At 45.5% G+C, this 23,922-nt stretch overlaps 1 protein-coding gene across 15 annotated transcripts in view; it reads right to left on the bottom strand.

Moving 5' to 3' along the window:
- The window catches only part of tjp1a (tight junction protein 1a), a 185,345-nt gene that overhangs the window by 33,102 nt on the left and 128,321 nt on the right, over window positions 1-23,922 (bottom strand). For 10 of the 15 annotated variants that reach the window (XM_082969451.1, XM_014175455.3, XM_082969445.1 and 7 more), the window contains 11 exons: window positions 14,440-14,496; window positions 10,751-10,875; window positions 10,469-10,571; window positions 9,943-10,276; window positions 9,515-9,621; window positions 8,470-8,638; window positions 8,071-8,212; window positions 3,481-3,617; window positions 1,869-1,974; window positions 1,581-1,731; window positions 410-518 (listed from right to left, as the gene is read on the bottom strand). In XM_082969451.1, the coding sequence (XP_082825577.1) occupies window positions 410-518; window positions 1,581-1,731; window positions 1,869-1,974; window positions 3,481-3,617; window positions 8,071-8,212; window positions 8,470-8,638; window positions 9,515-9,621; window positions 9,943-10,276; window positions 10,469-10,571; window positions 10,751-10,875; window positions 14,440-14,496 (1,540 nt within the window). The remainder of the gene's footprint in view (window positions 1-409; window positions 519-1,580; window positions 1,732-1,868; window positions 1,975-3,480; window positions 3,618-8,070; window positions 8,213-8,469; window positions 8,639-9,514; window positions 9,622-9,942; window positions 10,277-10,468; window positions 10,572-10,750; window positions 10,876-14,439; window positions 14,497-23,922) is intronic. The other 5 variants (XM_014175456.3, XM_014175458.3, XM_014175464.3 and 2 more) reach the window with 1 other exon arrangement.

The following is a 23,922-nucleotide window of genomic DNA, read 5'->3' as shown; positions in this document are numbered from 1 at the left end:
TTGTAAATGTACTGTCCTAACATACTCTAAATTTATGCTTTCGCCGTAAAACCTTTTTGAAATCGTAAAACGTGGTTAGATTAAGGAGATCTTTCAAAGGGTGTAAAATAGTTGTATGTTTGAAAAATTTGAATTTTGACATTTATTTGGATTCAAATTTACCGCTCTTGAAATGCACCTGCTGTTGATGGAGTGCACCACGGGTGGGACGCCTGCGTCCCACCTAGCCCATAGAGGTTAAGTAGGGAGAAATGTTCAGGTATACAATTGAAAGCGTGTGTAAAGTTCACATGTAACCAGGTTAACTTAAAATGTGTGTTTCTGTGCAAACTCAAACCTATACACTCTCAGACCCTGTCAAGATCGCAACGTTAATTTATCTGACATCTGTTTTCCCCATGTTACTCACCATCCTTCTTCTTCTGGGCCAGAATGGTGACCTCTTCACCCCTGGGAAGGTCTAGGAGGAACAGCACAGCCTCTTCTCGGATGATGTTAGCAAAGTCTACGTTGTTTACCTACAGAGAGGAGGGAGAGAGAAGAACAGAGACTTTCAGTTCTCCAGGGTCCAGGCCAGTCTACTTCCCCACCTCAACGCCCTGCGGTCCCCAGCACAATATCACGTTTATTTACCCTGCTGCAGAGCCAGCGTTTGAACCAGGAACACATGGGGTTGAATCATAGAGAATAACCTTTATCCTCCTCAGAAAGGAGACTTCAAGTCTTTATCTCAACAGGCTCACTGCCCAGGGGTGGAAAACAACATCCTGGGTTGTGTCTGAAACGGAACCCTATAATCTATAGTGCACTACCTTTCCCTACATAGTAAAGAGGTCAAACGCAGTGCACTATATAGTGAATAGGGTGCCATTTGGGACACAATCCTGGAAGCCTACTCATAGGGAATAGCACAGAGCCTAGAGATGTGTTTGTACAGCAGGGAAGGAGGCTAGCAAAGAGGAGGAGTTAGTCCTCCCCACCTTGACCCATACTGTGGTGTGGGAGGAACACAAAGCATGATGTGTTTTGTTAAAATGTGTGGCTAGTGATAAACATGATTAAATGAATCCAACTCTGATATCAGAGGGGACTTCCATCCACAATACTTCAGACAGGGCCTAAGAACAACAACAACGACCTCTATTGTGTGGTTCAGAGTAAACAAAGGAAAGACAGAGAAGAGAAGAGCCAGGCGTTGACCTCAGACCGATTCACCGCAATTACCATTTTCTATCTCACATCACTATGACCAGTGACCACACAGTAGAGGTCATTGTTGATCCACCGGCTAGTGGATCACATAGTTTCACAAAGTGTTTCCAACTAAGCGTGGGCAGCGATGAGAACGTTACCAGAACTACAGCAGATGTTCTCCAGCCAGTACAGAACAGAACATACCCTTCAACACTATCTACTGTGGAAAAGAACAAACCACTTATCCTGCGCACTTTCAAAAGACAAAACTTTACAATGGCCTTGTTGACAAAAATGTGACAATCATAAAGTGATGAAACATACCCAACAGCTAATAATAATAAAACGTGTAAAGCAGGTACTACTGTATGAGATGGACTTCTTACCCTGAGAATCTGGTCTCCTTCCTCCAGACCTTCCTTGGCAGCTGGGCTGTCCTCCAGGACTCCGGCTACAAAGATGCCCACGTCGTTCCCTCCGGCCAGCCTCAGGCCGACACTCTCCCCCTTCTTAAACTTCACCAGCTTCATACTCGGCCTGCATGGGGAGTGGGCATCATACACAGACGTTTAGATACTACTGTTCTACAGGGAGCTATTACATTTCAGCAAATAACATGGTACTGACATACATGGTAATAATAACATGGCTTTAACAGGAGGACTGAGGATTACCTGAGGATGCTGTCATCATGACCAGCGCTGGGCACTGGGGCATCAGAGGGGCTGACTGGAAGGTCCACATCAGGCTGGCCAGGCTGGGCATACACTGGCTTTGGTTCTACAGGACCAACACACACACACACTTCTGTCACATACTGATAGTATGATCACACACACACATGTAAACACACTAACCTGGTAGAGGAATGTGAATGTACAGATGACTATCTGAGTTAGCGTTAAATAACTACGGGATAGGAATGGGTCAACATTACGTAACACTAGAGCAGGGCTCGAGAAACTCAGTGTTTTCCTGGAACACAAGCTCATGAAATCATGTCCTCTTTCAGGGCCCTAAGCAAGATTTGGTTTGAAGGTCCCCCCGACCTCACGGGCAAAATACACTATACATACAAAAGTACATGTGGACACCCCTTCAAATTAGTGGATTCGGCTATTTCAGCCACAGCCGTTGCAGTAGAATGGCTTTACTGAGGAACTCCGTGATTTTCAACGTGGCACCGTCACAGGATGCCACCTTTAAGTGCTGTTATTGTGAAGTGGAAACATCTAGGAGCAACAACAGCTCAGCCACGAAGTGGTAGGCCCCAAAAGCTCACAAAACGTGACCGCCGAGTACTGAAGCACGTAAAAATGATTTTGCAATGAGATGTTCGATGAGCAGGTATACACAACATGGTATGTGGTCTTTAGTGGCCCCCCTCTTCACGGTGGAGAGAAAAATTGTTTTAAACAGAATTTCCTGCAATTCTACACATTTTTTTGCCATGGGGTATAGAGAATTATTTGAAGTTTTAAAGCTCATTTCATGCAATTCTATTATTTTGCCATGACTTCTGCCATGTTAATATGATCTTTGAATGAGAGTGACTAACAAAATCAATAGGGGCCCCCTGGAGGTCAGGGCCCCTGGTCGGTATTCGTTTATGACAGTGGAGGCTGGTGGGAGGAACAACAGGAGGACTGACTCACTGTAATGTCTGGAATGGCATCAAACATGTGGTTCCCATATGTTTGGTACTGTTCCATTTATTCCATTCCAGCCATTACAATGAGCCTGTCCTCCTATAGCTCCTCCCAGTAGCCTCCTCTGGTTCCTGATTACTACAAGTTTACTGTAGATAGCTGGCTATACTAACTTAGCAATAAAAAAAAATTGTTAGCTGACATGGCTAATTGAGTGATGGTCAGTGACTGACATCACAAGAGAAAAATTGCTGATGCACAACCAAATTTCAAAATTGCACCTACTATTCTAACTCTCAACAGTAAGTTGAGACCCCGACTGAGTTCCTAACCAAAATAAATAAATAAATAAATACATACACATATTATTTTACTCTGACATGTCACGACCCACCATTAACATGTCAGTGACGACCCATACTTTAAGAAAGGCTGCACTAGAGGAATGGACTAGAGTACTATGGACTGGGCTTTACTGATGTGGGACAAGGAGAACAGAGTACATTCCAATCCAGGGCAGAGGACAGAGGGAAGCAGAGAGGGATAGGCACAGTACAGAGGAGTGTCAAGGCCTGTTTTGGTTCAGGCAGTTAGACAGGTGGAGGCAGCTGTGGAGGCAGCAGGGGCCCTGACTAACCTGGCAGCGGGGGCAGTTTGTCCTCTCTGGCCAGTGGCTGGTCACTGATGGCCTGGATTAGGGCCTCCTGGGAACCTTTAACAGGAGTCGACATCACCCCGGGCTTGGAAATCCTCTCCTCATCTCGACTTCTGTGGCTAGAAAAAGAAACAGTTGATTATTTATTTTAGGTTTGTTCATTATTTCCTTTGTAGGCCTACCCTGTGAGATGAAGAATGGTTGCAATTATGAAGAGAGAATAGAAAGATGGATGGATGAACCCAGAGTCAAATTTTTTTTTTAAGTATAGGAGACAAAACAATGTCGCACGACCTCTGCACCCTCTCCACAGAGAGCTTCCTCCACAGGCTGCTTGGAGAAGGTCCTGTTGTTTAACCCCAGGGACGCAGCTACAGTGATAGAGCGTGAGATCTGTGTGTGTTGTTATGAGTGCGCCGTGTTACTGACATCACAGCGTGGAATGAGTGATAAGGCACTAGGAAGAGTAAAGAATGGCCAAAACAGTAAGCAGTTAAAAAGGAGGATGGCCGTCTTCGACTCAAACTATTTGAACTGCACGTTTATAGGGTCAGACCTAGTCTCTGCTGGCCTCGGTTTCACCTCTGCATTGACTCAAGGTGCTTTCAGCTATGTGGTCTACAGACTCCTCTCAACCCTACAGTATCACTGACAACCACACAGAGACCAGAAACACTCAAATCAGTCATACCGAAGCAAACATTTTTCTAAAATGTTTTGATTGAGAGCTGTGTGCATTACAAATGATTCATTCCATTTCCCTTCTCAACCTTCCAGCCAAACCACAGCAGCACTGTATACCAGCCAGAGCCAGTCCCAGCTCCAGCTCACGGCAGCCAGGCACTGAGTGTTCAGATTCAGATGTGTGAATGCCGTGCTCCGTCTCTGCAGCTCTATTCGGCTGCTTCTTAGAACAATGGGTTCGAATTCCATCCTGGTCACATGACCCCGAAGCTGGCACAGCACTCCAGCCAGCATCCAGCCGTTTTTTTTTCTTTTACACGGGAGGAATGTAGCGGTAAGCTACACTACAGCCTGACTGTGCCACCATCTTACACCCACTCACTCCCTCACACAGGACTTTAACAGGATAACATGCACTCACTTCCCAAAGACAAAATCAGACTCAAACAGCAGCAAACCAAAACCTATTAGCTTGAAAAGTGAAATGGGGACCCTTGCCTTTCTAACATTACATTTCCTGTCTTTGTGAGAACAAATGAAAACACTCCATCAAACGTCTCCCATTGCAATTATTCAACAGTGAAACTCCTGATTTTGTGTTTCTAGTTCAGAGTGCATTGGGGACTGTTGAAATAAAGAGATATTAAAAAGGGCTGCAGTACAGGCAGAGCAGTCTGTGTTGCAAGGGATGAATTTCAACAAAGCTGTCTGTCTATTTGTCCATGCGTCCGTCAGTCAGAGAGGGCCTACTGGCCGGTCCTGGCAGCAGCCCTTGTCCCTGTCCTAAATCTCCCGTGCCCTCCCTTCCCTGTCATGGGCGGAATGGTGTTAACAGGCAACACATCAACTAAACATAAATTCCTACGTACTGCTGTCCTTTCACCTTGCCTCCCTCCCAGCTTTCTCTCTCTGCTCTCCTTTTCTAAACACAACAGTACACAAGGACCAAAGCACAAATCTGCAATCTGTTTCTTATTTCCTCCTGTGGCGTCAATCTAAGATTACACTGTATAAATGGACATCTCAACCCAATAATGTTGTGATAAAATGTGTTTTGCATCATGAAAAGAGGGAGACTTTTATTTTTTAATTCCCACAGACCACTGTCATAACAACCATCTAAAATGGGACTGTTGCACAGCTAGATTTTGTTATTTGAGGAAAATCCCTTACAAAACTAAATGCAGGTGGCTAACTGTAACACTATATCACAGTTCAATGAGGTACTCTCACAAATGCGTTTTTTATTTCACCCTTATTTATACAGGTAAGTAAACTAGTCAAGTCTTGGTTACAATGACAACCTGATGGCATATTAGGGAATGTTTTCTCACAGGGATAAGAGAAACATTTAACTATAGAGAAAACCTCAACTATGTGAACCGTCTGATTCTGGGGCAAATCTCTGTGGGAAGTGTGTCAAATTCCTGCCTGGCCTCCTGCATAGCTAATACATACTGTGATGAGTCCTGCATGCATACTGGTCTGGTTATAACCAATCCCTGCTGACACTCACCATTTAGTCCCTCTTGCCTGACATTCATAAAGCGCAAACAGAGTATGGCTTCGAACTAGACTAGCAACATTCAAACCAAGTGCTCAAGGCTCATCAATACAAAGCACAAGGTTCAGGAATACAACATGTATTATGTTACTCCTTGTGTATGTACACAAAGACAAGTAACACCAATTCAATATCCCCAAACCTAAAGGCTAACTCTGGAAAAAAACAAGACAAAAAGACAATTTAGTACTATTGATCTACATCTAAGTACTAACCTAAACTCTAGGATGGTCTCAACAACAACTGCCAGGGTGTTTTTGTGACACTTACAGTGGGAGTATTCTGTGTAAGAATGTCCCTGCGTTCCTGCATTGAGACAAGAATTGTTATTCCACAGTGTTGTTGACAGTTACATTGGGGCTGATTTAAGGCAGTTGGTTACTGAAGTGGCTTGGTGACAAACAGGCAGCTGTAAATCACTAACAATTGGTCTTTCCAGATATCTAGTATCTATCTAGCCAGGCATTCATTCCTGCCTCTGATGACAAACTGACTTTAAAGCCATTACACAATTTTGCCATTCATCTGATTCCATATGAGCTGACAGGGCTTGGGGTTTAGACCCAGAGCATTGAGGAGAGATCAGTACCGCTACGAAGTACCAACTAACCAACCGGCTGTCAGTTTCCCCATTTCAGATCAATGGTACAGCTGCTTATCTGCATTAACGCCATCATATCAGGATGTCTACAAAACACTACAGCAGCACTGAGGAGGGAGCTAAAGACAGGTACAACAGGGGGCTAGGGGATGCTAAATCTATGTGAGATCTCTGTCAAATAAATAGGATTGTTCACTGTGATTCAAAAAGAACACACAGAACCAATGCTTGCAGAATCTCAAATGAGTAGGTTATCTGACTCTCCATACATGTGCTCTGCAGCATAAATAGCCACACCAGGAGAGGGCATAGAGGACATGGTCAAGTTTGGAAGCAGAACACTTGACTTGTGTTGTGTTTCGTTTTGAATCCAGGGCTTTCTTTTCTACAGAGCCTCTCCTCCAGGGCTCACAGCCTTCCGCCAGAGAGACAGAGAGAGAGAGAGACACACACGAGCTCCATCTGGGAAATCCATCCCCATCCTGGTTAATTGCTGTGATACGGCAGGCCGTGTGATCAGAAACCAGCAGCAGCCTTTCCTTCCACAGCTCTATCCTTCCGTCCAGCCCCTCTGGCGTCAACAGTCCAGCCCCTCTGGCGTCAACAGTCCAGCCCCTCTGGCGTCAACAGTCCAGCCCCTCTGGCGTCAACAGTCCAGCCCCTCTGGCGTCAACAGTCCAGCCCCTCTGGCGTCAACAGTCCAGCCCCTCTGGCGTCAACAGTCCAGCCCCTCTGGCGTCAACAGTCCAGCCCCTCTGGCGTCAACAGTCCAGCCCCTCTGGCGTCAACAGTCCAGCCCCTCTGGCGTCAACAGTCCAGCCCCTCTGGCGTCAACAGACCAGCCCCTCTGGCGTCAACAGACCAGCCCCTCTGGCGTCAACAGACCAGCCCCTCTGGCATCAACAGCTACATGGTCAGTCAGAGGAACTGTCAAGCCTCGCTCTGTAAAGGCACCTCATCTACTGGTCTACTTTTCTGTCTAGCGACTATCTATGCAGGCAGCTACGCAGGCAGCTACTCAGGCAGCTACGCAGGCAGCTACTCAGGCAGCTACGCAGGCAGCTATGCAGGCAAGCCAGTCACCACTACTACATGTCTGTCAAAGCCGGTTACTGCATCTCTCCACTGCTTTCCATGCAAACTTACTTTAGCCTCCAACTGAAGAGATGGAAAGAGAAAATTGTGCAACAGAGGAAAGAAAAACACAAGACATTCAATTGACTGGGAAAATGGAAGAAATGAGGCACATGTTAATATTTAGACAGTTTATCAAATATATAGTTAACATTGTACTGACTGATGCTCTGGCCCATTCCAGGCTGGTGGTGGGGGTTTCCTTTAGGTTGTGATGAGTTATTATGGACACTGTATATAGGGAGACTATATGGTGAGCTATAGGGAGGGGTGCAGGGGACGGGACATCGATGTGGAAAAGCATCAATATCCTCTCCTCTGGCCCCTACAGCAGGTCATTATGGGACTGCTGGGCTTATAGAGGCACATCTTTCTGTTCTATTCATCCTGTGTCTTCATTATCTATTGATACACAGCCCTCTAGAAGTGCTGGCGATTAACACTAACCAACCACTTACCGGCTTTAACATGAAGCATGATGAGGCTTGAGTTGCAGCGCTGTGGGTGTCTGTGTGATATGTATGACAGCTGTGTGTCCCATGATGATTGTGTAATATATATACTGTGTGTGTGTGTGTGTTTTCCTCACCTGCCGTTGCTAATCTGCCGTGGTGAGTGTCGGGAGGGGTCCGAGGGCTCAGACCGGGTAGGGGAGCGGGATCGACTGCCCCGTGCTCGATCATGGGATCGAGCGGAATGGTCTGATGTCAGTGAATGAATTTCTGAAATGTCTGTTAGAACAAAGTGGTGTTTAATATGGCGAAGGAACCGTGACAAGTAAACTAAGAAAAAAAGAGGGAAAAAAAGAAGAGAAATCTGTAGAAAAAGGATTAAGTTTTCCTTTTCAGATACCTCTGGGAAATTGCACCCTCATAATACCATGCCATATTGTGAGCTAAACAAAACGGTGTTAATCAATATGAGGTCGTTAAACACAAGATTGATCGAGGTTAACTTCCTATAGAGAAGGCACAGAGCTCCATCTCACCGTCTCGGTCGGAGTTGTTGCCGGAGGGAATGCTGTCGTCCATATCGGGGATGTTGAGCAACGTGGCTCTGTCGTCTCTCTGCACCACCATCTTTAACTTGCCCTTTGACCTCTCGATCAGCTTCTTAGCATCTATTAGCGACAGGTTCTCTGTCACTGTGCCGTTAATCTGGGAGAAAAAAAGAGAGGCTGTTTAAGGAAGGATTCATTCGCATCATTGTACAGTTTAACTTTGGACTCGTGCAACAGCACACATACACCAAAGCCATAGAGTACAAGACCTATAATCACGTTTAAAAATGTATGATATGTTTTAGCAAATGTTCCACATGCACAGTGCTTTACGTATGGTCACCTGCAGTGAGAGATTGAACACATCATATAATATTGGATAAAAATGAAATCACCAAAATGTTTATATGGGAAGGCTCAAGTCCCACAACCACACGTTATCTCACTTTCTTGTACACGCCTTCATAGTTACTACAGTTGGAAGACTCGAGTTCTATACAAGGACTCTCTTTTGAACATAGTGAAGTGGACTAAAACAGTCAGAGTCCAGGGTGTACATTCTTGTGATGAGGTAAATCTTTCCCATCAGCGACTGACTAGCCAGGAACAAAAGAGAGTGATGGAATGCATGGAACGCCTGGCCCTGCTTGGGGACTGAGTAGCATACTAATGAACTTTGAACTCCCATTACAGGCATCTCTGTCAGAGGGAACATATAAACAGCGTGGCTAGAATGGCTAGATGTCGTAGTGAAACGATGTGTTGATGAAGTCAGTGTAAAGGTATGACATTGTACACCCCTCCCCTCTCTAACTCTTTGTGAGGCCCTGGCAACCTTCCAATATTTACACTAGCTTACTAGTGAATGCATGCCCAAAATATTGCCTCATGGGAAGTGGTATGCTTAGTATATTTCTGCTCTGCATCTCAGTCCCCGTTTCTTTGAGTGCCCGTCCCAGGATTTGAACCGGTGACATTCCCACTCCAGGTCATCGTCTATAATGACTAGCCCCATCATGTCTCTGGTTCTCACCTTCAGCACCACGTCTCCCTCCTGGATGTTTCCGTCCCGTGCTGCCAGGCTCTCTGGGGAGATGTCCTTCACAAAGATGTGGCTGGCCAAACGCAGACCATACTCTACTTTAACAACAACAACAAAACAATATTAGCAGAGCATTGTGCAATACCACACCTTAAACTGTAGGGTCAAACTGACAATGCAAAGGAAAGAAAATCGGGCCTCCCGAGTGGTGCAGTGGTCTAAGGTACTGCATTGCAGTGCTAGCTGTGCAACTAGAGATTCTGGGTTCGAGTCCAGGCTCTGTAGCAGCCGGCCGCGACCGGGAGACCCATGGGGTGGCGCACAATTGGCCCAGCGTCGTCCGGGTTAGGGGAGGGTTTGGCCGGCCCAGAAAGAAATTATTCATGCTGAAAACCTACGCTGGACATTGCGGTGCCCACCTTCATTCTTGCGGGACTTGACAAGGGTGACTTTGGCGGGGCGGGACGGTGTAGAGGACCCTTGGGATCGGCCGGAGCGGGGCGAGATGCTCCTCTCTCGCGAGGCACTGTGTTCCCGCCGGCTGCTGTTGCTGCGTTCACGCTCGCGGTCGTTCGTCCGCCTGCTGGCCGTGCCGCCGCTTGCCGCTCCGTAGGCGCTGGTGGGCCCGCTGCGGCCGCTGTGCTGCTCGTAACCATCGTCTTCATCCGTGTCCTCTTCCTCGTGCTCGGACATAGTCTCCCTGTCCCCCGGGCGAGACACTGGGATCTGAACCCTCCGTTTTCTTCGGATCGTCTGGGGGGAGAAAGGGACATGATATTCTCAAACACCTTAAATGACCTCTTATCAACTCAATGAATTGAGAAACATGTCTAAATCCCTGGGGTGGCATTCATAGAAGAGGAATGTACTTGCTGAGGACAGAGGACCATAACATGAAAGGTTAGCCTGCTGTCCATTCCCCTGAGGAATAAAACATCAACTCACTATTTTTGCATTCTTTCCACTCTTCCGAAGCTGCTGCACTGCGTACGCATGCTCTACGTTGTCCATGGACACCGCGTTGACCATTACCACACGGTCATTTTCCCTGGAAGGAGAAGAGAAACAAGGACGCTCAATCACGGTCAGGATCTACATTGACCACTCCCAAATCAGGACCATAGCAGTAACATATAGGGCTGGTTACCCAGACCCAGATTAAGCCTGGTCCTGAACTAAAGATCAGGCTCACAGAAAATCTCAGTTGAAAGTGTTTTCTGCACTTACGATAAGAGTCCTTCTGCTGGGCCTCCCTTCAGGACGTCGGAGATGACAATGGAAGTCTCACCACTCTGGAAGTGAGGGTTGTCCCGGCCCCCTGAGATGGCTATGCCGAACCCAAACCCTGGGGCCTACACACATCACACACACACACACACACACACACGAAGTTGGAGACATGACGTCTGGGACAACAGTGCATGTTTTCTTCATTTCATCCATCTGGGAGTTTTGCCTGAATGCACTTGATGAACATAATACTGTACACAGTAGGAGAATACATAGGCCATACTTCCTCAGTTCAGTTAGTATAGCAGATTTAATTCATAGGCCATACTTCCTCAGTTCAGTTAGTATAGCAGATTTAATACATAGGCCATACTTCCTCAGTTCAGTTAGTATAGCAGATTTAATTCATAGGCCATACTTCCTCAGTTCAGTTAGTATAGCAGATTTAATACATAGGCCATACTTCCTCAGTTCAGTTAGTATAGCAGATTTAATACATAGAAGAAAAACACAGCTACTCTAAACTCTAGTCATTGTTTTAAAGCACAGTCAAAAGCTATAAACCATCCCTTCACGTAGCCTAGATATAGCAATAGGATTAGTGTGTGTTATGTCCATGGTTGTCTCCTGAGAGAGAAAGAGAGCGAGAGAGAAAGAGAGAGAAAGAGAGCGAGAGAGAAAGAGAGAGAAAGAGAGCGAGAGAGAAAGAGAGAGAAAGAGAGAGAAGAGAGAAAGAGAGAGAAGAGAGAAAGAGAGAGAAGAGCGAGAGAGAGAGAAGAGCGAGAGCGAGAGCGAGAGAGAAGAGCGAGAGAGAGAAGAGCGAGAGAGAGAGAGAGAGAGAAGAGCGAGAGAGAGAAGAGCGAGAGAGAGAGAGAGAGAGGAGAGAGAGAGAGAGAGAGAGAGAAGAGCGAGAGAGAGAGAGCGAGAGAGAGAAGAGCGAGAGAGAGAGAGAGAGAAAGAGAGAAGAGCGAGAGAGAGAGAAGAGCGAGAGCGAGAGAAGAGCGAGAGAGAGAGAGAGAGAGAAGAGCGAGAGCGAGAGAGAGAGAGAAGAGCGAGAGAGAGAAGAGCGAGAGAGAGAAGAGCGAGAGAGAGAGAGAGAGCGAGAGAGAGAAGAGCGAGAGAGAGAGAGAGAGAGAAAGAGAGAGAAGAGCGAGAGAGAGAGAAGAGCGAGAGCGAGAGAGAGAGAGAGAGCGAGAGAGAGAGAGAGAGAGAGCGAGAGAGAGAAGAGCGAGAGAGAGAGAAGAGCGAGAGCGAGAGAGAGAGAGAGAGCGAGAGCGAGAGAGAGAGAGAAGAGCGAGAGAGAGAAGAGCGAGAGAGAGAGAGAGAGAGAGAGAGAGAGAGAAGAGCGAGAGAGAGAGAGAGAGAGAGAGAGAGAGAAGAGCGAGAGGTGTCTGGCACAGTGATCTGATCTGATCTCAGGTCTCTCCTCTCTCTAGTCAGTCTGTCACCTCTGACTGTATCCTACATTATCACAGCCAGCCTGACTCTTTCCTGACTCCTGATCTCCTGACAGATGGCCAGGCCAGGACGCCACTCAGGACTGGAGACTGAGAGGAGAGACACTTATAGTAACCCTGCTGGTGATCCGCTCGCTGGCACAACCACACATTGACAGCATGCCTCTAGTCTGGTCCCAGATCTGTTAGTGTCGTGTAGCCAACTCCTATGGTTGTTGTTATGTTATTAAACATTGGCTGTCTGGAGGGGTGCAATGAGATAAACCCAGTCAACAATATGTCTACACATCACCTGAGGTTTCACTAGTCTAGTCCTGCGAGTGTCTGTCATTGAAAGGTGTAAAGACCAACATTTTTATAACATGCTTATTACTACAGTGCAATCATGGGGTAAACTAATTAAAGTGGTAGGCCTATACCAGTGTAAGTGGGATAATAATATGGTGTTGTAAAGGGAGCAGGTGGTGCCAGAGTTATGCCTTCACCACTGTTGTGATTCTACTCTTGTAGTTGTTTTGCTTTCCAATGCTCTAGTGTAGGGGTTGTTAAACTATTTCAGCCTGGGACCAAATGAGAAATTCAGTGTTTTCCTGGGACCAAAGCTCCTGAAAACATACCCCCAAGGGGGCCCTAAGCGAGATTTGGTTCGGGGGGCCCCACCTCACCTCGCGGGCAAAACATTTTTAAAAGTACATTTTGTGCAATTGTACACATTTTGCCATGACTTACGCCATGTTGATATCTGAGTGGGAGTGACTAACAAAATCAATGCTTCAAATATGCCTGTAAACAGCAGCATGCCGACCTGTTCCCTGTCCTGTCTCTTAAACAATGACAATACAGGGTTCTTATACCCTACCCATAGTGCATTTGACCAATGAAAACAAGGAATTTCACACACTGATCAATTAACATTCAAAAGACATGAATTACAATCCAAATGTCCTTCGGATCATAAACATACTTGAACATATACCAGCACATATCTCAATAACGGTCCTAAACCATGGTTAAGGAATAACTAGACTTTGGGGATATGCGCTCCAACGCACCCCCACCTGTCCGTCAATTCTCTGAACAGGAAATTAACAGAACCCTCTTCAATAAACGAGGAAATACAAGGTAATCATACACATTTCTGACGCTCTACCTTCACATTTTAATTAGTAAACAATATCACATTCTACTTTTAATCACTTAATGTATGACCAGAAACAGCCTATATTAAAATCAGGGAGATGCAGCACAAGAACCAACTCAAACTCCCAACTCAAACTCTTAACACACCGTTTCTCACCTTTTACAGGTGACCAGCAACAATCAAGAGGACATCGCTAACCCACATTATTATCAATAAATAAATGTGCTTCTCATCAACCGTAAATCATTGTCAGTGTCTGGTTATTCATCATTTCTTTAATTCAAGTGATGGAGGACATGGGACGATCATCACAGTGACTGACATCACCAGAGAAAAATTGCTGATGCACAACCACATTTACAAATTGCACCTTGTGAATTATACTATTCTAACTCTCAACAGTAAGTTGAGACCCAGACAAAAAAAAGTATTGGCAATTGGCAACATAGTGTAGGGTACTAATAGTGATGGGCAGAAAAATGGGCAGAAAAAAAATGCTTTTTTGACAATATCGCAATAGTATTTTATTTAGTTTAGTTATTTTTTCACACTTAAATTTCCATGACTGATCACTTGTTTTCTCGTGGCTTTCTCGACCCTCTGCAGCAGACATTTGGTAAGCAATATTTTCAAAACATTAAATCGCAATAAAATCACAGTATCGACTCGCAATTCATATAGTGAGAATTGCAATACATATTTTATCGGTACCAAAGTATCGCGATAATATCATATCGTGAGGTCACTGGCAAATCCCAGCCGTAGGTACTCACATAGACCAGTTCATGTGTAGTCTACACAACATACAGTATTCCCTGTGATCCTGGAGTGTCATGGGGCTGGCTGCCAACAGGAAGAGAAGAGAAACACACAGGAAGAGGACGCTACATAGCTCTCTCTTCCTCACTGGAGCTTCCTGACATCTTTATGCTGGACCCATTGTGTGTTCCATCAGCACACTTCCTGATCCTGCAGCTGGCCTTCCCGGCACTGAGAGAGAGGGATGATGATGTAGGGATGGAGAGGGCTACATAGGAATGGAGAGAGAGAGAGAGAGAGAGAGAGAGAGAGAGAGGTAAAACACTTACCCTGTGAAGGGTCACTGTGTGCTGTTCCCATATTACGGTTTCCTCCATCGCTGCGCTCTAAGACAGGGAGAGAGAGGGAGAGAAATGTCACTATCATTAGGGTAATGAGGGTAAGCGGTTAACACTGTGATAATGAGCATTCTGAAACCAGGGTAAAAGTCCACGGGAGGTAATGTATGCAGCGTAAAAAAACTATACTCAAAAGGAAAGGATTTTCTTCTAAACAGAGAGATTGAACTTGTGGTAGACCTCGGAGTGACTCTGGGTGGCTGGATACTGAGTCACGGTTTTAAAAGCCTATCATGTGCTCTCTCCGTTTGCAGAGCACTTGTGATGGTCTGGGTTTCATGCTGAGAGGAGAGTAGGCGGAGGCTGCCTGGAGGGCAAAACTCTTTACTGGGTACCTAGCGGACTGACAGAGAGAGGAGAGAGAGAGACAGAGAGCGCCTGAGGACCATTATACCCCAAACACTGACTGACTGCACCACAGACCACTGGGATGTCACCACTGCAGTGTTACTTAACACAGACATGCACACACACACACACACACACACACACACACACACACACACACACACACACACACACACACACCAGCTTCGCCACCGTTGGTTCCCACATGTCCGTGTTACTGCATCACTGGGGGTGAGACAGACCCTGGAATTGCTTGCTTGCACTTTTGTGAGTACCAATGTGAGGTATAATGTGCAAACATTATAGACGTGTGTTGCACAGAGTAGACAGCCCGCACAGATTCAATCTGGTTTACAGTGGAAGTGAACGTTTGTTTGCTATAAAAAGATGGACCATCTTCAGTTTGTTTTGAGTTTCATCCTAGGTGAGCAAGGTCTACCTGGACCTCAGTGCTGCCTGCCAGTGTGGATTAAGCTAAACAGTAACACTACAAAAGGAAACACCAGTGACCAGACAGACAGTCGTGGTGAATTCATCACACAAACAGGCAGCTCCCTCCCTCTCTGGGACTAACACTGTCCTCTGTGCTGTCCTCCCCACAGTACTGCTCCACCCGTGACTGCGCTTTGGCCTGCAGCTTTAAATCACAGCTCTGCACCCACAAATCCACTTTTAGAAGTCTGACTGATGCACAGCAAGCCCTGCTGGTATCCAGGCATTTAGCTGTAATGATACAGCTGCTCTAATGCAGAGGAGCTGCGCTGGAGAAGAAGAAGACAAGCAAACCTAACAACATTATGACCAACCTCCTCTTCATCCCCATCATCACAGTAATCATCATCAGGACTATTACAGTCTCCTCTAGACAGTCCATGTTTTGTCTGGCTAATGCTGAGTGGACCTGGTGAAGACAGCACAAATATGAGTCCCAGCTATTTGGTGCCAGGCCCAGAAATGGAGATGTTTGATTGGGAGAGCTGAGAAGCAGGGTGGAGACAGCCATGGAATTCACAATAAGTGACACAGCATAGCCTTGTTTCACACTAACATGTCTGGAATGGCCAGACTGGGAATATTTTACTAATATTATATGACTAAGAAGTTACAGGATTAACACTACCAACATTTATTTTTCCTCAGAATTCCTGTTTGACTCAGAGTGTTTTCAGGGTGTGGGTAGGAGAAGGGCTAGTGTTTTCAGGGTGTGGGTAGGAGAAGGGCTAGTGTTTTCAGGGTGTGGGTAGGAGAAGGGCTAGTGTTGTCAGGGTGTGGGTAGGAGAAGGGCTAGTGTTTTCAGGGTGTGGGTAGGAGAAGGGCTAGTGTTTTCAGGGTGTGGGTAGGAGAAGGGCTAGTGTTTTCAGGGTGTGGGTAGGAGAAGGGCTAGTGTTGTCAGGGTGTGGGTAGGAGAAGGGCTAGTGTTTTTTCGGGGTGTGGGTAGTTTGTCAGGTTGTGGGAATGTACAGTACGGTACTTTTGGCCAGGGTGTGGGTATGTACAGTACGGTACTTTTGGCCAGGGTGTGGGTATGTACAGTACGGTACTTTTGGCCAGGGTGTGGGTATGTACAGTACGGTACTTTTGGCCAGGGTGTGGGTATGTACAGTACGGTACTTTTGGCCAGGGTGTGGGTATGTACAGTACGGTCGTTTTCTCCAGGGTGTGGGTATGTACAGTACGGTACTTTTGGCCAGGGTGTGGGTATGTACAGTACGGTACTTTTGGCCAGGGTGTGGGTATGTACAGTACGGTAGTTTTGGCCAGGGTGTGGGTATGTACAGTACGGTACTTTTGGCCAGAGTGTGGGTATGTACAGTACGGTACTTTTGGCCAGGGTGTGGGTATGTACAGTACGGTACTTTTGGCCAGGGTGTGGGTATGTACAGTACGGTACTTTTGGCCGGGGTGTGGGTATGTACAGTACGGTAGTTTTGGCCGGGGTGTGGGTATGTACAGTACGGTAGTTTTGGCCAGGGTGTGGGTATGTACAGTACGGTAGTTTTGGCCGGGGTGTGGGTATGTACAGTACGGTAGTTTTGGCCAGGGTGTGGGTATGTACAGTACGGTAGTTTTGCCAGGGTGTGGGTATGTACAGTACGGTAGTTTTGGCCAGGGTGTGGGTATGTACAGTACGGTAGTTTTGCCAGGGTGTGGGTATGTACAGTACGGTAGTTTTGCCAGAGTGTGGGTATGTACAGTACGGTAGTTTTGGCCAGGGTGTGGGTATGTACAGTACGGTAGTTTTGCCAGGGTGTGGGTATGTACAGTACGGTAGTTTTGCCAGAGTGTGGGTATGTACAGTACGGTAGTTTTGGCCAGGGTGTGGGTATGTACAGTACGGTGGTTTTGCCAGGGTGTGGGTATGCACAGTACGGTAGTTTTGGCCAGGGTGTGGGTATGTACAGTACGGTAGTTTTGGCCAGGGTGTGGGTATGTACAGTACGGTGGTTTTCGCCGGGGTGTGGGTATGTACAGTACGGTAGTTTTGGCCAGGGTGTGGGTATGTACAGTACGGTAGTTTTGGCCAGGGTGTGGGTATGTACAGTACGGTGGTTTTCGCCGGGGTGTGGGTATGCACAGTACGGTAGTTTTGGCCAGGGTGTGGGTATGTACAGTACGGTGGTTTTCGCCGGGGTGTGGGTATATAAGTGTTCTCTTGAACTCCCCACATCTCTGTAATGAACACACAGTTAACCCCTTGACCCTGATTTTCATGGCAGCTCAATGTGGATGTTATTCATGTCCATAATTGGCGCAGGCAGGGTTTGTGCTGCACCTCCCTCCCACTGTCTGCCCCTGAGACTCCCACATTCGGGCCGCCATTACCTGGGGGGGGGGGGGGGGGGCTGACCCATTTAGCCAAAGCCGCCCCCTTACCACACATTCCTGTCAAGTGTTTGTAAGGCTGGAGGTCATACATTTTGCCAACAGTACACTGCAAAGCAGACAGTGGGGGCCCATGCTATGAGAAAAATGTCCATGCCGTTTGTGGGCCATGTGACAAGGGGGCCTCGTCTTAGAATGAACACGACACGACAATTTCCGGCGCCGACAGAGATGGCCGCCTCGCTTCTCGTTCCTAGGAAACTATGCATCACAAGCATTTCGCTACGCTCGCATTAACATCTGTTAACCATGTGTATGTGACAAATAAAATGAGATTTTATTTGAAGCTATAAGGGGACAGGAAGGGAGCAAGGTTGTAACTGACATACATACTCTGTATGGCCAGTAACTGGATACACAGGATACATTCAATTAAAACTGTGGCCAGATCACATTTTAAAGAGATTTGTCTCTATTCCATACACATGCAAACTACTCCCAGCAGAGTATCAACACACAGCATTAACAATATATGCCTGATCTCTCCCTAAATACGAGAGCCTGAGACAATGAAGAAGGCTTATAATTCACTGCACTTAGCCTAACCATCCCCCCCTCACACACCCCCTTCCAGCTGTGGACCCAGATGTTAAAAGACAGTGCAAACACACACACACACACACACACACACACACACACACACACACACACACCACACACACACACACACACACACACACACACGAATCTCCTCCAACGTCCATTGTTTTCCTCCCTCTTCCACTCACGTGATTTTTCCTTTCACTGCTGTGGTGACTCAGAGAGTGGCCTTAGTAGTGGGACGTGTCTGACTGGGAAGGGCTTTATCGTATCGGTAGGGTGTGACTGGCAGTACCGGTCATGAGGGCGCAGGGCATAACGGTTATCGGTAGGCCTCAGGGTCAGAGAAGGGTGGTTAGTGAGTCAGGAGGAGAGGACTGTTCACCCCAGTGCGGCTAAACACTGCTCTCGTCTACTCCTCTGATGGGATTATATTTTAAAATGATTCACCATAAACAGCTTGTTGTGAAGTGTGAGTAGAATGTAGAACAGGGTCTGGTACAGAGAGAACACTGCAGAAATCAGGTCCTAATCTGAGGACATTACGCATGGCTGTTCCAGCCATAAAAGACATGTGCTACTGCTGCTGTGTTCTACTGCTGGGAACAATCCTGAAGAAGCCATCTGCAGGGACACTATTTAAAAAGCCAGTGGAACTTGTTGCTATGATACACATTCGTACTACACATTGACTACCGAGAATACCACTGAACATTAGCATTCCTGTTGAAGATAAATGCAGATGGCCAAATCCCTGACTGGGACGTTTTCTGCCGTCCTAGACCCCCATCAACAGTAGGAGAACACTGGGAGTGAATATTGTTTCAGCCAGGACAGCACAGCCTTGCATTCACCCATTTGACTCATGTAGCAAATGCTAACAATACTATCTGATGGAAACTGGTACAGGAATACTACGCCTTGTAGCATAGGGCCAAAGCAAATGATTAGCTAATAAACAACATCTGACGTTCCAGAACAAATACCCCCAAAATGGTGATTATCTTATCTCAAAGTCACAGTAGAGTTACATAAAACAATGAGTGTCTTGATATTACAAGGGGGATGTTTGGTATATTTATACCATGATTCACATTTAGTCAGACTTGAGCCATGGCCAGAGAGGCCCTTGTTGAGAAACAAAGAGTAGGCAGGTGTGGACAGCCCAGTGTACAGCCTGGGCCTTGATCTGTGGTTAAAGGGGCTCTTTGTGTTACTGAGCCCTCCCAGAGACAGCAGCCTCAGCTCTTGTCCGGCCTGCTTCAAAGACTATACACAACACAGTGCAGGCCATACTACTGACAGCCCAGAAATAACCTGTAGCAGACAGCTTTCAGCAGGAGGACTGGGACTCTTTCATGCCATGTGATGTAGTGTTTGGGTATATAACAAGCTCCCTCGTCCTGATTCTCTGTCTAGCGATGGTGTTCTGTGTGTGTGTGTGATTAGCAATTGAGAGTGTTAGCTGTGGATGAGAAGGTTAGCTCCCTCCTCATTACTCACCCATGTTGGAAGGAAGACAAGCTGCTATAAATAACTCCTGTTATCCATGATGATTACAGTTGTGGTTTTCACTCAGAGAACCTGGAATCATGCAGGATAATCAGTAGGACAAAAAGGCGTGAGGAAGCTTAGGACAGGTCACCTCCATAGAAATAGAATTACAGAACACTGACTTGAACGGGGATGCCCGTTTTAGTCATTCTATGGTCACTTCCTCCTTCCGCTGTAAATACAACAAAGAAGTGGAACTAACAGTTCGAGCTGGTAGATAGCTACCTCTCACTTTTCATGAACACTATTCATTTTTATTCTTTCATTTCAAAAGGGACAATAGGCAATAATAATGACTCAGACAATACTGAGGTATAATAGTTCCAGAGTTAGCTAGACAGCTCATTTCGCATGCATAGGCCCATGCAAGCATACGAGGGAAATTCACAAACAGTAGCCTAACAACTTTTTTCACTGTCAGGTGTCTAACTAGAGCAAGAGAAACCAAACGTGATGAGACCAGGCGATGAGGTTAAGTCAAGTGGTCAGTTATGACTGACCTCATGAGCAAACAGGAAACACAGGGAGAGAGGGGGAAGTTTCTGATCTCTGCGTTCCTTGATTACGTGTCGCAGTCCACTATTAGTCATCATCCCTTTATGGAATCAAAAACATGGGAGTGTCACTGCCAACATAGTGCCCTTGTACTGTCAACAGCTGCTTTGTGTTTGGTCAGGTTTCTGTAGCATTATTTGTTATAGCTAGTAGTCTTCATGCTCTTCTTCAGCTGTCCCCATAGGAGAACCCTTTGAAGAACCCTTTTGGGTTCCAAATAGAACCCTTTTGGGTTACAGGTAGAACCCTTTCAAAAGGGTTCTTTCTACCTGGAACCAAAAAGGGCTCCTGCGGGGAAAGCTGGAGAACCCTTTTGGAACCTTTTTTTCTAAGAGTGTATAGAAGGAAAAATCTAAACACAAACATGGTTGACATTAATGTGAAGGTTACTGTGAAGTAAAATCCTTATGGAGCATTAGGTCAGTGTGTCTGTGTGGTCGTGATTGTATGGAACAGGAAGCTACCAATAGCAGGATTAACCCACAGGAAGTTGAGTTCCCTTCCTGTTTGCAAGGAATCATTTCAGCTTGGAGAGAAAATACCCTGGACGGAGAAAAAAAAAAGAGAGCTCCTTGGAAACATAACTAATCATATTCAAAACACTGAAGACCAGGTAAAACAATTCAGCCAAACCAAGAGATTTTTCAAATGATAAAATATAGTGTTACTTGAGGCAAAATGCTGTATAAACATTACATATGGTAATTATTCAAAGGCCATAAAGCCAGTGTGATACAATAGTTAGTCAAACACAGAACATGCACATTTCAGAGAGAGTGGACCAGGTTTCTGGTTCTGATCAAAGAAAATAAGAGTTCCTGAGGATGTCTTGTCTGTCTGCCAGAGGGGAGGCCTAAATTTAGATGAAGACCAGACACACAACAACACAACGCTCCTGGAATAAAAGCCAGTTCTAGAGTCAACATGGGCTTGGGACATGTGATCTGGATGTACACACATTAACACAGACAGACACACAGCTGCAGACCCTAGCTATTCCCTACGCAGCAGCATCTGCACTGCATCACCATATAAGCCAGTAGTAGTGTTCTTCACCATAGGCCTACCACACAGAGTTCTAGCCAGCACCTGCCTTAACCGCTCATGGAGGCTGAAGGTACAATTAGGTGATCAAGTCATAGCCTTATTTTAGGGCATTAAAAATCAGCCATACATATTTTTCTGCCCAAATAAAGACTAACTACAGTGTGGATGTGTTTGGTTATATTTTATTTAAAAAAATCACAGCAGTAATGGATGGGTAGACTATCTATGAATAGAGGTATTTAAGGGACAATACTGGAAAAACAAAACAACATTGCATAACACATCAAGTCTGCCCAGCAACCAGGCTGTCAGACATGACTGGTTGGCTCTCAAAAACAATACAATAAAAATGAATGCAATCTAATCAGAACATCAATGCAAATATTATACTGGTAGGCTAATGATTGATATTGAACACATAATTGTGGTGCACGGAAATGTAATTCTGCATTGCAACGGTTTTGTATTCAAAGACAGATGACGAGCTCACTTCCCTTCCACGGCACAATTGTACTTCCCTGAAGGGAAATCCTCTAGGTCACAATCAAAACACACACACCCCTGCACTAGTGCTCCAGATTTTCTGATTTCCAAATTGAAACGTGTAGGCCTAGTCTGCCACCTAAATCTGCTGTAGACCATGGGTACATTATTTCTACGATATATTATACATACAGTACCAGTCAAAAGTTTGGACACATCTACTCATTCAAGAGTTCTTCTTTATTTTTACTATTTTCTACATTGTAGAATAATAGTGAAGACATCAAAACTATGAAATAACACATATGGAATCATGTAGTAACCAAAAAAGTGTTAAATCAAAATGTATTTTAGATTTGAGATTCTTCAAAGTAGTCACCCTTTGCCTTGATGACAGCTTTGCACACTCTTGGCATTCTCTCAACCAGCTTCATGAGGTAGTCACCTAGAATGCATTCAATTAACCTGTTAGGGCTAGGGGGCAGTATTTACACGGCCGGATAAAAAACGTACCCGATTTAATCTGGTTACTACTCCTGCCCAGTAACTAGAATATGCATATAATTATTGGCTTTGGATAGAAAACACCATAAAGTTTCTAAAACTGTTTGAATGGTGTCTGTGAGTATAACAGAACTCATATGGCAGGCAAAAACCTGAGAAGAGTTCATGCAGGAAGTGGCCTGTCTGACAAGGTGTTGTTGTTCTTGCCTCTGTTTATTGAAGAGTCAGGATCTTAGCTGTAACGTGACACTTCCTACGGCTCCAATAGGCTCTCAGAGCCCGGGAAAAAGCTGAACGATGTCGAGGCAGCCCCAGGCTGAAACACATAATCGCCTTTGCCAAGTGGCCGATCAGAGGACAAAGGAATTAGGGGCGTGCCCGAGTCGACCCAGTGATATTTTTTTCTTTCGGCTGTTTACCTAATTGCAGATTCCCGGTCGGAATATTATCGCTTTTTTACGAGAAAAATGGCATAAAAATTTATTTTAAACAGCGGTTGACATGCTTCGAAGTACGGTAATGAAATATTTCGAAATCTTTTGGCACGAAATGCGCGTGACCCTTATTTACCATTCAGATAGTGTCCTAACTATGGATTATTTTGGACCAAACCAACATTTGTTATTGAAGTAGAAGTCCTGGGAGTGCATTCTGACGAAGAACAGGAAAGGTAATCAAACTTTTCTAATAGTAAATCGGAGTTTGGTCAGGGCTAAACTTGGTGGGTGTCTAAATAGCTAGCCCTGTGATGCCGGGCTATCTACTTAGAATATTGCAAAATGTGCTTTCACCGAAAAGCTATTTTAAAATCGGACATAGCGAGTGCATAGAGGAGTTCTGTATCTATAATTCTTAAAATAATGATGTTTTTTGTGAACGTTTATCGTGAGTAATTTAGTAAATTCACCGGAAGTTTGCGGGGGGTATGCTAGTTCTGAACGTCACATGCTAATGTAAAAAGCTGGTTTTTGATATAAATATGAACTTGATTGAACAAAACATGCATGTATAACATAATGTCCTAGGGTTGTCATCTGATGAAGATCATCAAAGGTTAGTGCTGCATTTAGCTGTGGTTTGGGTTTATGTGACATTATATGCTAGCTTGAAAAATGGGTGTCTGATTATTTCTGGCTGGGTACTCTGCTGACATAATCTAATGTTTTGCTTTCGTTGTAAAGCCTTTTTGAAATCGAACAATGTGGTTAGATTAACGAGCGTCTTGTCTTTAAAATGGTGTAAAATAGTCATATGTTTGAGAAATTGAAGTAATAGCATTTCTAAGGTATTTGAATAACGCGCCACGGGATTCAACTGGCTGTTGAGTAGGTGGGACGATTTCGTCCCGCCGACCCTAGAGAGGTTAATGTGTTTGAGCCAGTCAGTTGTGTTGTGACAAGGAAGATGTGGTATACAGAAGATAGCCCTATTTGGTAAAAGACCAAGTCCATATTATGGCAAGAACAGCTCAAATAAGCAAAGAGAAGCGACAGTCCATCA

The sequence above is a fragment of the Salmo salar genome, chromosome 26, assembly GCF_965601325.2.
Source record: "Salmo salar chromosome 26, fSalSal1, whole genome shotgun sequence".
In the NCBI taxonomy this organism is placed as follows: Eukaryota; Metazoa; Chordata; class Actinopteri; order Salmoniformes; family Salmonidae; genus Salmo; species Salmo salar.
The sequence above is the reverse complement of the archived record's forward strand: the minus strand, read 5'-3'. Positions and strand labels throughout refer to the sequence as shown.